The sequence below is a fragment of the Herpailurus yagouaroundi genome, unplaced genomic scaffold (assembly GCF_014898765.1).
Source record: "Herpailurus yagouaroundi ecotype Mexico unplaced genomic scaffold, PumYag 202, whole genome shotgun sequence".
Lineage (NCBI taxonomy): Eukaryota > Metazoa > Chordata > Mammalia > Carnivora > Felidae > Herpailurus > Herpailurus yagouaroundi.
This window is the reverse complement of record NW_024412433.1, coordinates 13,704,113-13,720,860: the sequence shown is the minus strand read 5'-3', so window position 1 is coordinate 13,720,860 and position 16,748 is coordinate 13,704,113. Positions and strand designations below refer to the sequence as shown.

At 41.8% G+C, this 16,748-nt stretch overlaps 1 protein-coding gene across 3 annotated transcripts in view; it reads right to left on the bottom strand.

Annotated features, from left to right (window-relative positions):
• DOCK10 (dedicator of cytokinesis 10) overlaps nucleotides 1-16,748 on the bottom strand; it is a 270,818-nt gene that overhangs the window by 137,763 nt on the left and 116,307 nt on the right. For all 3 annotated transcript variants that reach the window (XM_040450863.1, XM_040450862.1, XM_040450864.1), the window contains exon 3: nucleotides 4,604-4,693. In XM_040450863.1, the coding sequence (XP_040306797.1) occupies nucleotides 4,604-4,693 (90 nt within the window). The remainder of the gene's footprint in view (nucleotides 1-4,603; nucleotides 4,694-16,748) is intronic.

The following is a 16,748-nucleotide window of genomic DNA, read 5'->3' as shown; positions in this document are numbered from 1 at the left end:
CTGACAGCATTTTAAGATGTATTTCCACTAATTTTTTCACAAAATATTTTTTCACCACAAAAATACCCTTGTAACACAATATAGAACATATAAACTGAGATCCAATTTCCTCTCTTCCCCTTACAATCCCAAACTTGTGACATAACCAATGTTATGAGTTTATTCTACATTTTTCATACTTTTTTAAAGCTTATATAAATAAGCCATATTTATGTATATACTTACAGGTTTTATACCTTCAAGATATCATAGTGTATATTCTGCAACTTACTTTTTTCTCTTAACAACATACCATGGGCATCCAAGCTAATTTATTTATTTATTTATTTATTTATTTATTTATTTATTGTTTATTTGTTTATTTATTTATTGTTTATTTGTTTTTGAGAGAGGGAGAGAGAGAGAGAGAGAGAGAGAGAGAGTGTGTGTGAGTGGGGGAGGGCCAGCTGTCAGCACAGAGCCTGAGGCAGGGCTTGAACTAACGAACCGCGAGATCAAACCTGAGCTGAAGTCGGATGCTTAACCGACTGGACCACCCAGGTGCCCCCAAATTACGTACATATAAATGTATTAGCTTGGGAGAACCTGGGTGACTCAGTCGGTTAAGCATCCGACTTCAGCTCAGGTCATGATCTCACGGTTCGTGGGTTCGAGCCCTGTGACGGGCTCTGTGCTGACAGCTCAGATCCTGGAGGCTGCTTCAGAGTCTGTGACTTCCTCTCTCTCTCTGCCCCTCCCTCACTAGCTCTCTCTCTCTCTCTCAAAAATAAAACATTAAAAAAAATTAATAATAAAATAAATACATCTAATTTTTATTGGTTACATATTATTTTAAAATGCAGATGTGCCAAAATTTATTCAACCCCACTCTTACCAACTGATATTACAATTTGGTCAGTGTAACAATACTTAACCTTGTAATTATACTTTTATGCTCTAGTGTTTTTTTAATAACACACATGTTACATATGTATATGCACTACTTAAAAGGTACATTAGAATTACATCTGGGGGCCTGGGTGGCTCAGTCAGTAAGCTTACTTGACGCTTGGTTTCGGCCCAGGTCATGATCTCATGGTTTGTGAGTTTGAGCCCCACATGGGGCTGTGTGCTGGCAGTGACGAATTATTTGGGATTCTCTCTCTCTCCTGTCTTTCTGCCCCTCCCTCACTCATGCTCTTTCTCTCTCTCAAAATAAATAAATAAACTTTACAAAAAAGAATTACAGAATTACATCTCAAAGGTTACAGATATGTGAGTATTATAAACACTGTATGATGTTTATTTCCGATATTCCCACTGTCACTAAATATTACTCATCTTAAAATTTTTCTTCATTCAAGTATCATACATCATATTTGTTTTAATTTACATTTTCATGACTGTAAGTGAAGCTGGCAACTTTTTGTGCCCCTCTCTTTGAACTGTGTGCTCCTGTCTTTTGCCTATATTTCCTTGTGTTATTATCTTCGTATTAATTTGTAAGAGTTTGAAAATCAGGAATGTGTGCATGTGTTGCAAAAGATATAAAGAGTTGCAAATAATTGCTCTGATTAAATATTTTCTTTTGACTTTATTTATGGTACCATTAATCATATAGAAATGAAAATTTTTTATTTGCTTAAATCTGTTTCCCCTAAATTTCCACTTAAAATGTTTTCCTGTAGTTTCAATATTTTTGTTTTTAAAATTTAAATAGTTTTTATCCACTTGGAGTTAATTTTTATGTTAATGTGAGCTGGAGTCCTAACTTTATTCTCATCCAGAATGAATAACCAAGTGGTATTCATGAAATTGTCTAACCTGAGAGATATTTGAGAATTTGAAGTGCCATAATTTGTCAGTTGGTATGTAACCGTATTTACTTGGATATATTTCTAGATACCCTATTTCATTTCACGGATTTATTTTTTGATTCCAGAATGGAATAAAGTGGAAAAAGATGGAGAGTGTCACAATGTTTTTAAGCTAGCATTTGCTTTAATACCAAAGTGAGGGAAGAGAACTAGAGATAATTTCACTCATGAATATAAAAGCAAAAACATGAAATAAAATATTCACAATTTGAATGGAGTATTAAGGTAATAATACAATTTGAATAAGAAAGTTTACACCAGAAATGCAAATATAGATCCTGCGGATCACAGAGCTAAATTCAAGGGGTAAGATAGCATCAGAGATACTAAAGGCCTATCCCTAAAACCAAAAGTAAGACAGGATGGGGGCCTCTGGGGGGCTCAGAGGTTAAGTCTATGACTCTTGATGTCAGTTCAAGTCATGATCTCACCGTTGTGAGATCGAGCCCTGCTTTGGGCTCTGCACTGACCACGGAGCCTGCTTAAGATTCCCCTTCTCCCTCTTCCTCTGCACCTGCACCGAATGCATTCTCTCTCTCTCTCTCTCTCAAAAAAAAAAAAAAAAAAAAAGAAAAAGGAAAAAGAAAAAAGATAGGATGCCCAACATGAGCATTATTATTCAATCCCTGATTTCGGGGATATCAGATAACAAAATGAGGCAAGAATTAAAAAAAAAACACCTACACAGTTATTAGGAACTAGGACGATTTTAATTGTTTGCAGATGATATGACTACACACTTAAACATCAAATAAGAATGATAAATGGTGTCTTTCTATGTGCAAAAAAATAAAATAAAGTAAAAACGAATGAAAGCAAAAACTAACATTACAAAGAACTATTAGGATAAGGAAGATTAGTGAGGTAGCCATATATCTTCAAAAGCCACAGTTTTTTATTTTTTTAAATTTTTTTACATTGATTTATTTTTGAGAAACAGAGTGAGACAAAGCACGAGCGGAGGAGGGGCAGAGAGAGAAGGAGACACAGAATCTGAAGCAGGCTCCAGGCTCTGAGCAAGAGGTCAGCACAGAGCCTGACAAGGGGCTCGAACCCACAAACTGTGAGATCATGACCTGAGCCGAAGTCCCATGCTCAACCGACTGAGCCACCCAGGTGCCCCAACAGTTTTTTTATTTTATTTTTTTTTAATATCAGCAATGTAAAGCAAAAAAAAGGAACTGGATTTAACAAATTCTCACATTTTCAACAAAGCTATAAACTTCCTGGAAATAAATTTAACAACAAGCTAAAGATTTTTACCCAAAAGTGCAATATTTTAGGGAAGAACATTCAAGAAGAATTGGTTGAATATTCCTGGTAAGGAATTCAGGATCATAAATGTTTCAAATCCTACCTAAGTTAACACATATTTACATATTTACTGAAGAATGTTACTAGACCTTGTCTCAGTGATTCTGATTTTCTGGTGTAGAAAATGATTTGCCAACTCTTTTTTAAACTGTGATGTCCTACCAGATATTAAGACTTCCTCTAAGGGGGTGCCTGGGTGGCTCAGTCGGTTAAGTGTCCGACTTTGGCCCGGGTCATGATCTCACGGTTCGTGGGTTCAAGCCCTGCGTCGGGCTCTGTGCTGACAGCTCAGAGCCTGGAGCCTGCTTCAGATTCTGTGTCTCCCTCTCTCTCTGCCCCTCCCTAGCTCATGCTTGCACTCTCTCTCTCTGTCAAAAATAAATAAACTTAAAAAAAAAAAAAGACTTCCTCTAAGGTGACTGTAAAAAGAATATTATGGTACTGATGTCACATATATTATTTTTATCAGTCAATGTGAAAATAGCATACTCAGATATCATGATGTTATCTGAACCTGCACTTTTTCCTTTTTTTTTTTTAACTCCTTAGAAGGTAGTGTAATTTAATGTAATCTTTGGGAAATAAATATGGAATTGGAAAAAAACTCGTAAATAAATCTATGGCAAAGGATTTGGACTGAATAGTATAACGTAAAATGTGCATGATTAATACAGATTGATATAATATGTATGCTAATAAAGCTATCTTATATTCGCACATGTATGTTTGAGAGCTGAGAAAAGGTTTTGTTATTAAACTAAATCCTAATTGGGGATACACCATTTTCTGTCAGGATTCTGTTTGGCCTGTGCTGAATTTTCTCACTGCATTTTCTGTAAAGGAAGGACTAGCTTCATTTATTCATTCAACAAATATCTTTTAAGTAGCTGCCCTAAAGCATCCCTTAGTCTGCTTAGAAGAAGGAGCAAGGTTGTAGGCCTCTCTTATATCATCAGAATGCAAACAAATGCTATATCAAAAGGTTTTTATCATAGCCACAGGGTTTTACCATTAACTATTTCCATAGTTAGTACTTGAAAAAAAATGTATCTCTTAACATAGAAACTCTGTTATCCAAAATTCTCACATACGGTGGCCTTTCCCACAAGTCAGTCTAGGTAAGCAAAATAAAATTATCCTCTGTTAAGAACACACACGTATTTCTCAATGTGACGATTTTAAGGGAAGTAAAAACAAAAGAAAAAAAAAAGCCCCGAACTTGAAGAGTCACCACACAATGAAACATAATTAACAGGAGAATGGAAAGAATCTAGACATGATGAGGGCTGAAAAGGAACAGCTCATCATCGCATCTGGAACTCTCTACTGAAAAGGAGAGGAAGACAATAATAAAAGGGAGCTGTGTGGAGCCCCCCCCCCCCCCAGGAGAAAACAGAGTTTATAAAGTAAAGGATGGGAAGCATCGCATTTACCTCTTTCACCAGCAAATTTTCTGCTTTGTGTTCTGCGTCTTCGGGTACCGTTGAGTACAGTGTGCGGATATCCCAAGACACGGTGGCCGTCTGGGGAGGACAATGAAAAGAAATGAAGTAAGCTCTCCAACCTGGAAGCACTGAGTAGACCACCCTACCGAAAACCCAATAGAAAAGTGCTTTAGATCTTAGCATCGGACAGTAGAAGAAGACAGAGAAATTTACATCTCTAGGAGACAGAATCCAAACCTCCCTGGGATTGCCTCTGCCAGCATCCTTACAAGTACTGGTTTATCACAGAGGCTCATCGCGTAAAGCTCTTTCACTTCCCTGCAGGGAACAAAAGTTGGGGCATCTGTATATTTTGCCTAGCTTATTTCTATTGTATCTTTTGTTGTTGTTGTGAATCCCGAGATACAGTTGAAGTGAAAGAGAAACCTTACAAAAGCATCAGTATTTTAATCCTATTGTAAATAGTTTCTCGAGGTTCCACAAGGTAAATTTAACCCTTTTAAGAAGCTCTGAGTGTGTGTGTGTGTGTGTGTGTGTGTGTGTGTGTGTGTAGCCACCATTTTAGGGGTGAGAAGAAAGAAAGGATGTTCAGTAAACCTGGATCTTGAGGAATAAGACTCATGTTTTTGGTGTCTTTATTTTTGTTAAAATAAACAAAACGTTTTCAACTTCAATGCTCAACAAACGACTTTGCAGTAAACGAACAGACATAAAAAGTAATAAGATGTCCAAAACAGGATTTCATAGATTGTTTCCTCTTTATACGACATACAGTCCTCAGCTCCATCAAGCTGGGGGAAGTATGAGACACCTTAAAAACGGTGACTTTCCATCACCAGCCACCAGCTTTCTTTAGTCTGCACTCCGTGGCTTTCCAGAAGCGTTGGGGTGACCAGTCTGTTCACATCCATGGCACCAAACAGCTGGGGTCTTTCCTTTTGTATATCCCCAAATCCACAAATGATTCATCAGAGTTTCTAAAGCACAACCTAAAGTTCCTTTGAATTGTTCTAGATGAAGGGCATTTTCCCTAGACTCATTAATGAAACAGATGAGATTCCCAAGACCCCTCCTTAGTTTTGGAGAAGACAGGTAGGAAAGGGGTCCAGGGAACGGGGTCCTCCGAGAGCACAGCTTCTGTGACAAGCTCTACCACCAAGGGCAGCATCATACCTGTTCTTCTAGTCCCAGACTCATATTTTCTTCAAATCCTCCTTTTTCTTCGCTCTTTTATAAGCTCCATGAGGGCAAGAGCTTTGATCTCTTTTGTTCACTGCTCTAACCTCAGTGTCCGGTGGGGCATTTAAATACTTGTTTGTCGAAAGTGTTGAGTGTGTGTGAATCGGGATGTGTGGGTTCTGTGCATATGTGTGTGCGTGTCTGCGTGAGCGTGTGTGATTAGGTGTAGTGCACGAGCGTGTCTGTGCGTGTGCGTGAGGATGATGGATGATGGTGTTCTGTGTTTGCGTGTGCATACGTAGTGTCAGTGCGCGTGTGGTGTGTGTGTGTGTGTGTGCGGCATGTGACCACATGCATGTCGGTGCACAGGTATGCTGTGTGAGTGTGTGTGTGTGTGTGTGTGCCTTCACGTGCATAGTTTGGACGCTGCGAAAGAGGAAGAGTGTCATGTGAACCCGACAAAATCAGAGGATAAAAAATAATGAGGAAACAAAGTTCTAGATACATCCTAGGACAAAATTCAATGCTCATCCTAAAATGCAGTGTAGACGGAGCTCTCCTGATCCATGCATCTGCCCCAGGATGTCACTGCAGTTGTGTGAACAGGGTGTAGAAGTTCTCTGAGGCCATGGCTACCAATCAAGCCAACTGTAGGTACACCCACGTGAAGTACGATAGGGCCGATTTAGGACTTAGTATTATTTAGATTTTACATTTTTGATTCCTTTTGGATTCCCACTTTCAAGTTGCTTCTTATATGTTGTGCACTCTGTTAGGAGATAAACAGTACATAAGCTCTATTGGAAGTCTGGAGTAAAAGATTAAAATCCATACCTAAGTTGAGTTTTCGAGATCATTGCGGGATTTCAATTATCTGGGTGTAACTTGTTTCCTGTTTGGGTAGATAATTCTCAGATACACAGTGTCACCTGCTTGGTGTTTACAGGGAACATTATATATTATAATCTACTGGCAAGGTCAGGATTTTTTTTCTCTAATTAAAAAAAATTTATATTTCAGTCATTATTTTAGAATACATTTTTTATACAAAAACGCAAAATATTATTCCTATTTCTCATTATCCCATGCAGTCTCTTATTGGTTTCTTGCTTTTTAAAAAAGTGGTAACAGCTGCTCTAAAATATTCCAAGTCTGATGGAAAGCAGAGTAACACGGCTCAAATGTAAATTTCTTAGGAAGTTATACCCAGTGCCCCACTAAGATCACTGCTTTCTGGTATAATACAGTCAGGATACTGAACTGGCTTAAGAAATTTTTTGTTTTCTTTAATGGTAAATTTCTGGATATGGACTCAGGATTCAAGTAATAATGGTCACATAGCTACTTGTAGTAAAAATAGAGTCCCGATACATAATACATATGTAATGTATGAGATTGGAAATTCACTCAAGTTGGGATTTATAAAAACTTTATAATCATGTGTATAATCACGTGTACCATGGCTATGACTGATTCCTGATGACCTCCAGTTATGAAATCATGTTCTTTTTTTTTTTTAACGTTTATTTATTTTTGAGAGAGAAAGACACAGAGTGCGAGTGGGGGAGGGTCAGAGAGAGAGAGGGAGACCCAGAATCCAAAACAGGCTCCAGGCTCTGAGCTGTCAGCACAGAGCCCGACGCGGGGCTCGAACCCACAAACGGTGAGATCAAATCTGAGCCGAAGTCGGATGCTTAACCGATTGAGCCATCCAGGCACCCCTCGTGTTGATTCTTAATAAGACAACTGGGGCTGAATCACCCTCACGTAACCATGTGTTTTAGATTTAATCTAAAACATTATTTTACAACTTGCATGGACTTCCTGTACATCTAATCCCTTGCACAGAATACACAAGGTATAAGAAAAGAAATGCATATGTAATGAACGCCTGTGACATGCTGTTGATCTCAGCTATATTTTGTTGTGATACTGGAACATGTGGCTGAAAAAGCAGAGAGCCTCCATAAAGTATCAACTTTCAGAACTGTGGCACTTCTGCTGATGTCTTATTTCTTTAATGTGTCTCCATTGAAGCAAAAACAAATTCATCAAATAAAAAGCGAAGTATGCAGTCATATTTGTTAAGGGGATTAATACGGTTACAAAGAATTTCTTTTCTGAGAATTAGATGCTTTCAGACCACTACAAATTGCCTTGGCCACAGCAGACTTCCTGGTCTCTTTTATAAACCTTCTGGTTGACAATTAGTAGAGCTCAATTGCATGAAACGGATCTGAGACAGCACTGGAACTGAGCCGCAGTCCTCTTTTGGTGGTAGAGTTTTATAAGGGGCCTACTGTCCAGAGAGTAGGCATTTGGAAACATGAACTGTCATTTTATTTATGAAACGAGGCATGCAGGCTTGTGTTTATAATTTCAGGTCCATGCTATTCAGACGTCTTCGACGACAGCCCTGTCACTTTCTGGTTCCTTCCACTCTTTAGTGGGCAGTCTCTGTGGCTTTGTCACAGCCACCATTCTGCTGGCTAAAATGACCACAGAAGACTTCATTCTAAGCACATCACGGCCATTTCGCAATTGGCCAAAAGCCACCGGTCAAAGTCTAAAAAAAAAAAATGAGGCTGCTTTTCCTATCCTGGGCCTGAGCAAAGCTTCCTGACAGTACTATAGATCCCAGCTGCTCAAAAAAGAGAGCAAAAATGATGCTGTTTATAGTAATTAATCAGTCTGAGCTTGAGAATTCGACAAGTCTTACAGTAAAGTCTATTAACAAACATTTCCCAATACCTTCCAAGCTAAGCACGTGTTTAAAAATGATCTTCCCCTAAATTTCTCAGATTAAGACACCGATACGGCCTTATATTCTAGTAGACACTTATCCTACATTAGTTGCTTGAAAAACATTTTTTATCACTTTCAGAAGAGTGTTGTCATGCTTTTGTTTTATTTTTTATTTTTTATTTTTTTTTAATTTTTTTTTCAACGTTTATTTATTTTTGGGACAGAGAGAGACAGAGCATGAACGGGCAAGGGGCAGAGAGAGAAGGAGACACAGAATCGGAAACAGGCTCCAGGCTCTGAGCCATCAGACCAGAGCCCGACGCGGGGCTCGAACTCACGGACCGTGAGATCGTGACCTGGTTGAAGTCGGACGCTTAACCGACTGCGCCACCCAGGCGCCCCTGTTTTATTTTTTTTTTAAGTACATGAGACTATCACTTTAATACCTTTGTTGTGCCCCCCTACCAATAATTCCCTCTTCGATCATTCTTTTACTTTTAAAAAACATTTTTATGTTTATTTATTTTTGAGAGAGAGAAAGAGAGCACAAGTTGGGGGAGGGCAGAGAGACAGACACAGAATGCGGAGCAGGCTCCAGGCTCTGAGCTGTCAGCACAGAGCCCGATGCGTGGCTCGAACTCACGAAACCATGACATCACGGCCTGAGCTGAAGTTGAAGGCTTAACCAATTGAGCCACCCAGGCGTCCCTCATTCATTTATTTTTTAATATGAGTTAAGGTGATGCACAATAGACATTAGTTTCAGGCGTACAACATAGAGACTGGACAAGTCTATACATTAGGCTATGCTTACCTTAGCTACCCTCTGTCACCATACTGCACTATTACAACACCACTGATCATATTCCCTATGCTGTGTCTTTTATTCCCATTACTTATTCCCTGTGCTTTAGGGGGCAGGTCCTTCTTGTTTTGCTGCAGTTAAAGTGTATGGGAAACACGCAAAAAGTGAGCAGCTCCCCATCGCTGGACAGTTGTTACCATCCAGGCAAGTCAAGCATTGAGACTTTACCTATCACAGTATTTAAGAATATAAGTAGGGAAGTGCCTGGTGGCCCAGTCGATTGAGCGTCTGACTTCAGCTCAGGTCATGATCTCATGGTTGGTGGGTTCGAGCCCCGTGTCAGGCTCTGTGCTGACAGCTCGGAGCCTGGAGCCTGCTTCGGATTCTGTGTCTCCCTCTCATTCTGCCCCTCCCCACCTCATGCTCTCTTTCTCACTCTCCCTCTTCCTCTCTCACTCTCCCTCTCACTCTCCCTCTCTCAAAAAGTAAATAAACATTGAAAAGTAAAAAAAAAAAAAGAATGTAAGTAGGGAAGTTTGGAGACCTGGTTCTAGGTTTTTTTTTTTTTTTTTTTTTTTACCCTTGGATTAGCTAACCACTGAGCAAGTCACTTTCCTTCCTTTTCTGTGATTTATTTTCCAGGCTCCACAACGTGTCTTGCCTCCTCTCTGGAGGAAGTTAGGACGAAACATTTTACATATGCAAGAATGTGAGCACTCACAGAACACCGTGCTCCAACAACATACTTATCGCACCAGGACCTCCCCTTGGCAAGGACTCAGAGGCTGTGGTCTGAGTTCTCTTTCCAAGGAGGCACAGGGAAGAAGCCTGCTTGGTGTGAGGCCTGCAGACATGGCCCCGTGACAAGCAATGGCCTAAGACACAAGCCAACCCGCCACACATCATTCCGTATGCTTGCTCACATTCCTTCTTCTGCTCCAGACATATTCCTGCACTAGCCTTATTGTGCGGTCTCTTCCTCCTCTTGGAAAGTCTTTCCCTTCCCTTCCCTTCCCTCCCCTCCCCTCCCCTCCCCTCCCCTCTCCTCTCCTTTACTTTCCTCACTCTTTCTTAACCTCGGGCTTAGTATAGGTACCAGCTCTGAAAATCTTCTCTAATTCATCCAGTGCACATTTTCTCGTCTTTGAACTATAAAATTTACTGTCTGTATCATATATGAAGTCCACAGCTCAACTGTAGAATATTTTAGACCCAAAAGCTCTGCTGGTGATGAATTCAGCCAATATATATGTATATATTGCTGGTCTGTAAGCAAGCCACATCAAATCTGCTTTGGGAATAAAATAAAAGAATATATGAAATATTTTCCCATGTTTTGTATTGTTTTTTAATTTGTTCCTTTTATTTAAAACATTGTTTCTGAGTTTATTTATTTTGGGAGAGAGAAAGCACAAGCAGGGGAGGGACAGAGAGAGAGGGAGAGAGAGAGAATCCCGAGCAGGCTCTGCATTGCCAGCACTGAGTCTGATGCAGGGCTGGAACTCACAAGTGTTGTCGGGATATAATTGACATGCCATAAGGTTCACCCTTTTAAATGTTTATTTACTCTGAAAGAGAGAGAAGGGGCAGAAGGAGAGGGAGAAAGAGAATCCCAAGTGCCTCCACGTTCAGCATGGAGCCCTTCGTGGGGCTCTATTTCACAACTGTGAGATTACAACCAGAGCCGAAATCAAAACTCAGATGCTTAACTGACTGAGCCACCCAGGTGCCCTAAATTCACCCTTTTAAAGTGTAGAGTTCAGTGGTTTTATATATATTCACAGGGCTGTGCGACCATCATCATGATTTGATTTTAGAGTATTTTCATTACCCCCAAAAGAAACCCCATATTTCCTAGCAGTTACTTCCTCTTCGTCTTTCTCCTGAGCCCTTGGCAGCTATTAACTTTCTGTCTCTCTGGATTCGCCTATTCTGGACACTTCATGCAATTGGAATCGTACCATATGTGCTCTTTTGTATTTGGCTTCTTTGACTTAGCATAATGGCTTCAAGTTTCGTCCACGTTAGAGTACGAACCAGTCTTTAATTTGTTTTTAATGGCTGAGTAATACTCCGTTGTGTGGATATACCACACTATATTTATTCATTCATCAGTTGATGGACATATACATGCATTGTTTCCCCCTTGCGGTCTTATAAATAATGGTGCTATGAATATTCATGTATAAGTCTTTACGTGTACTTCATGTGTAGATGTTCCTCGTTCGATCAAGCCCAGAGAAGTCCTCACATATTCTTACTGAACCACTCTAGAATTCTTCACTACCATACCACTTTTCTAATGTCACCCATTGTGGCATTCAAGGAGTTAAAACTTCCCCGAAGCGTGCACCTTATTTTTCTAAGAAGCAGCTGGCCAAAAGTATGCTGGGTAGACAGACATGCTAACAGCAAGTCAAAGTGCTCATGTTTGATTTCTGTCCTCACAGTTGCTCTACATCCTTGAACAAGAGCCTTTTGCAAATCTCAGCCTCATTAGCTTATAAACGGGAGGAATATTAGAATTTCGAAATAACCTAGTTCGACAAAGACTATTACTTAGCTTTTAAATGGCAATTACGGTGTTCTGGTATGAATGCTGTGAGCCATTTAAAGCCTGCTTTTCAGGCTCAGAAGCCGAGGATTAAAAAAGAGATTGAGAGTCCTATAAAATGTTAAGCTGGGTCTCAATAAGAGAAACAAGAAGAAGAAGAAGAAGAAGAAGAAGAAGAAAAACAACACAGGACCTTTCTGCTTTTCATTTTAAAAGATTTGAAGGCCCTTCTACTTCCTGTCACCAATATGACCCATGTGGTTTGAGTACGGAAGTCCCCACACACAGTTGCTTTTTATAGTTAAAAACATATTGTGAAAAGGACAAGCCATTGGTATGTTAAGAACTCACAATTCACTGGGTCATGACAGTAAGCCAACGAGCCCTGCGGGTGGCACTGGGGAGCCCTGAGACACTAATTCGGAACGAGTGAGATTTGAGGGGATCATGTAACTCTCTCGGCCCGCTGTCTCACGTGCGCAACACAGACCTCCGACTTTGAAAATGGCACTGCCCGGGGTCAAAGGCGTAACCTCCCAAGCGTCAGCAAGGCTTCTTGTTCGTATCTGCACCCTTGATATATGCAGCTTACTTCCCAGAAGGCGGGCCATGAAGCCGGGTTGACATAGAGCAGTTTGTCCAGCATGGGCGGTATTGAAGCCCGGGTGTGATCGCGCGGCCTTCCACGGCGGGCTACTTTTCAGACCTCTGAACTTTCTCATGGAAGGTTTTCTACAGCCAGAAGTGATTCCACCGCAGCCTGTCTTATCTGTTACTCAGCAAGATACTCATTTCTGGCTTTCTCATGTTTTGTTCTCCTATTTTTTTTTTTTATGTTTAATCAGTCTCCCCTCACACTGAATCACTCCACGTTATGATTCCTTGTGCCCTTGAAACTGTTCCTTAGCTCCTGTGTTCCTTCCTTCCTCCCCTTGCCTGTGTCACGAAGCCACAATTTGGTGACTAAGTGCTTCGCTTTTTGGTCTCGAGTTTCTATCACGACGTGTTTCCAAAAGAAAGAGGAGAAAAGCAAGAGTAGCCAATCCAATGAGTGAAGGAGCTCATGTTTTTGCAATGAATGCATTAACACATGCATCTAGACTGCTGATTCTTAGTGATTCATTAGGATGCAAATAGTTCTGAAGATCACACTGAACACACTGCCTGCTCCCAGAACCCACGCACTTGACATGCCAAGATACAGCAAAATGCCTCTACCACAGCCCCTTAACCAGGAAGAGGATGATTTTGGTTCAAGGTTCAGTAATCTTCACTGAACGCCCACGAGCCCGACACTGTTGGGTACTTGAAACACAGGTACATACTGATTTCTCCCATGCCTAGGAACAGAAAGCAAGTACGTGAAGGGTTACAGAGACGAAATTAGGCTTTGTTGATGGTGGCTATGTGGCAGGCACTGTACCAGACAGAATGAGCCCCTGCAGGAGGGGACCATGACCTTAGTGCTGTTTCCTTACGGGGACATATTGTCTTGTGTCGAAGAGGAAAGTGATCATACTAATGATCACTTTCCTCATCATCAAGCAAAGCTAACTGCTTCAACCTCTTTCTTCTCAAATTTCGTCTCGCAATGGACTTCTGGTTCCCACAGGTATTCAAAGGATTCCAGTTATGTTTGAAAATAACCTACATGTTTCTGAATGATAATTCATGAAATAAATATTCGTTTTCCACCTGCTTTGTGCCAAGGGCTACTCTAGTTGCTGGAAGTCTCCCAGTGATCAAAAAAGACATCCCTGTCCTGCTAGAGGGTATGCCCTAATGGCGAGGAACAATTGACAGAGGAGAGAAAAAAAGCAAACTGAAGTCTTTCCAGATGGTGATAAGTGCTATAAAGACAAGCAATCAGAGGTGCCTGGGTGGCTTAGTTCATCGAGGGTCTTACTTCGGCTCGGGTCATGATCTCATGGTTCGTTGATTTCGAGCCCCATAGCGGGCTCTGTGCTAACAGCTCAGAGCCTGGAGCCTGCTTGGATTCTGTGTCTCCCTCTCTCTCTCTGCCCCTCCCTCTACTTGTACCCTGTCTCTCCCTGAAAAATAAAATAAAACATTAAAAAAAAAAAGGCAAGTAATCAGGATGATGTGACAGAGTGACACAGCATGGTTGGGATCATGGATGGTTCTTTGGAGAGGCAGCATCCGAACCCAAGTGAATGAAAAACAGGGACAGGTTGTGCCAAGAGCAGACTTGCCCTGACAGGGGGGATGAGCTTGGCAAGTTCAAGGAGCAGAGAGAATGCTAGGTATCCATGCAGTGACCAAGAGAAACAGGACGAGGAGATTAGAGCACAGGGGTCATCAGGCACCAGGTGACAGGGACAGTGGTGAGAAGTTGGTTTGGACTCTGAAGGCTGTGGGAAACCACTGGAAAGTTCGAACCAGGGCTGTGGTATTCACTGTCTGATTTGTATTTCCAAAGCTTCCTTTAAATGAGTGCATAGGAGGAAGCAGGAAGACTGGTTAAAGGCCACTTTTGGGCATCGAGGCAAAAAAGGATGTGATGGTGTGGGCCAGCAACTGAATAGGGACAAAAACTGCAGGAATCCTGCCCTGGTGAAAAACAATCTCCTTTAAGGTGCATCAAGTAGCAGTTGAAGCCCCTGTTTCTTGAAATTTCTTCACCCTAAGAAGCCAGCATTCTTCATCAACTTTATGTTTCATCCATATTAGGGCGCACCCTCCTTAACTAGACGGCTTTGGCTTTTCTTGTCAGCCTCGCTTGTCTGGGAAGTGCTGTTCTATATTCAGCGCCTCGTGGGTGCTGAATAAATATTGATTAAACAAACCAAGTAATGAATCACGTCTGCTGCAAGTGCGGGTGCTTGGTAAGGTGGAAAGACGGAAGCGCGCTGGATTCTCCTGGCCTTAGGGCACAGCTGGGCTCAGGGCATTTGGAGCAGGGGCGGTGGGAAGTTGGGAGCCACCCCACTCCTTCCAGTCTGTCATGCCCGGGCATGGGGGTGGTCACTCTATTGGCCCGTCCCACTGGGTGAGCGGAGACGGTCCACGCTCATCCCGGAGAATCCTTACTCATCGCTCAAGGATGAGCCTGGAAAATGGTACTCCGGCCGGGGGCACGGGGGCTTCCTGTTGGTGGGCAACACCCCTGAAATGGGACATGAGCTGTGGATGCAGTGGACGGGGGCAGAGGGCACTGAGAGAAGGGTCTCACTCTACAGAGGGGGAGGTGAGAAACCTCCCAAATGCACACAGTTCTGCGTGTTATGGCGGGGCCGCCCCAACTTTTTCTGTAAAGGGCCAGATAATACATCTTTCAGGGCCCTCTGCTGCAATCCTGCCGAGTGTCACAAACGCAGCCACTGACAGTGGGTAAAAGAAGGCGCATCACCGTGCTGTTCAAATACAACTTCACTTACAGGCACCCAAACCTGAATTTCATAGCATTTTCATGGGTTACAAAATATTCTTCTTTTTTTCCTTCAGTGATTTAGCCAGTTCTGTGTAGGAAAAAAAGGCAGGATAAAAAAAACAACATAAAAATCATTCTTTGCTCGTGGTGGGCCAGACAAAAACAGGCGGCAGGCCACCCAGGAGTCATGGCTTGTCAACCCCGACTCTGTACAGGAGAAAAGAGGGAAGACAATCTATCTGAATTTTGTTCAAAAACTGACAATTGAGGGGCACCTGGGTGGCTCAGGCGGTTGAGCATCTGACTTCGGCTCAGGTCATGATCTCGCGGTTTGTGAGTTCGAGCCCCGCATCGGACCCTGTGCTGACAGCTCAGAGCCTGGAGCCTCCTTCGGATTCTATGCCTCTCTCTCTCTCTGCCCCTCCTCCACTCTCTCTCTCTCAAAAATAAATAAACATTAAAGAAATTCAAAAACTGACAGTTTTACATGGTAATAATATTCAAAACTCCTTTTGTCAGGTGCTTGATACAAATGATTTAACTGTATGATATGACATTTCCTGATCCTACAGACGAGGTGGCATCCAATATCTTTTGAGCACCTGCTAATTAAGAGCTATTCTCTCCCAGCTGGTCCCCCAGCTTCCTCTTCACCCTGTTATTTGCTGTCCACACAGAGGCTGGGTGAGTTTCCAATAGTATACACCAAGTCAGTTTTTCTCCTTTTTATTCATTTATTTTTAAAGATTAATTTATTTTTTAATGTTTACCTTTGAGAGAGAGAGAGAGAGAGAGAGAGAGAGAGAGAGAGAGAGAACAGGGAAGGAGCAGAGAGAGAAGGAGGCAGAAAATCTGAAGCAGACCCCAGGCTCTGAGCTGTCACCACAGAGCCCCACGCAGGGCTCGAACCCACAAACCACGAGATCATGACCTGAGCGGAAGTCGGATGCATAACCGACTGAGCCACCCAGAAGCCCCAGTTTTTCTCCTTCTTGAAACAGACCCATGACCTGCCACTTGCCACTTGCATTTGGAACAAGACGCAAATGCCTTATCTCATCCTGGCCTGACCTGGTCTCTGACCACTCTGTCCACAGCTGTCCAGGGCCTTTCTAGCAGCTTCCTTCAGCCTGAGATGCTCCTTTCCTCCTCCGGTTTTAGTGGGGTTGGTCTTCCTTGGGGATTCAGAACTCAGTTCAAACGTCACCATTTTTTCTATGACATGGCCCTGTCTCATTTTCTTCATAGACCTGGTCTTCAATCCCAGTTATCTTGTTAGTTAAACTGTTTACTCATTTCTGCCTGATTCATCTGACGGAAAGGTAATCCCCACTAAAACCAGGCAATTTCTGTCCAATCGCTGCTGCTTCGCCATTCTGGCATTAATGCTTAACAGTCAGTATTATATACTGTTATTACATATTACATATTATTACTATTATATACTATTATTACTATT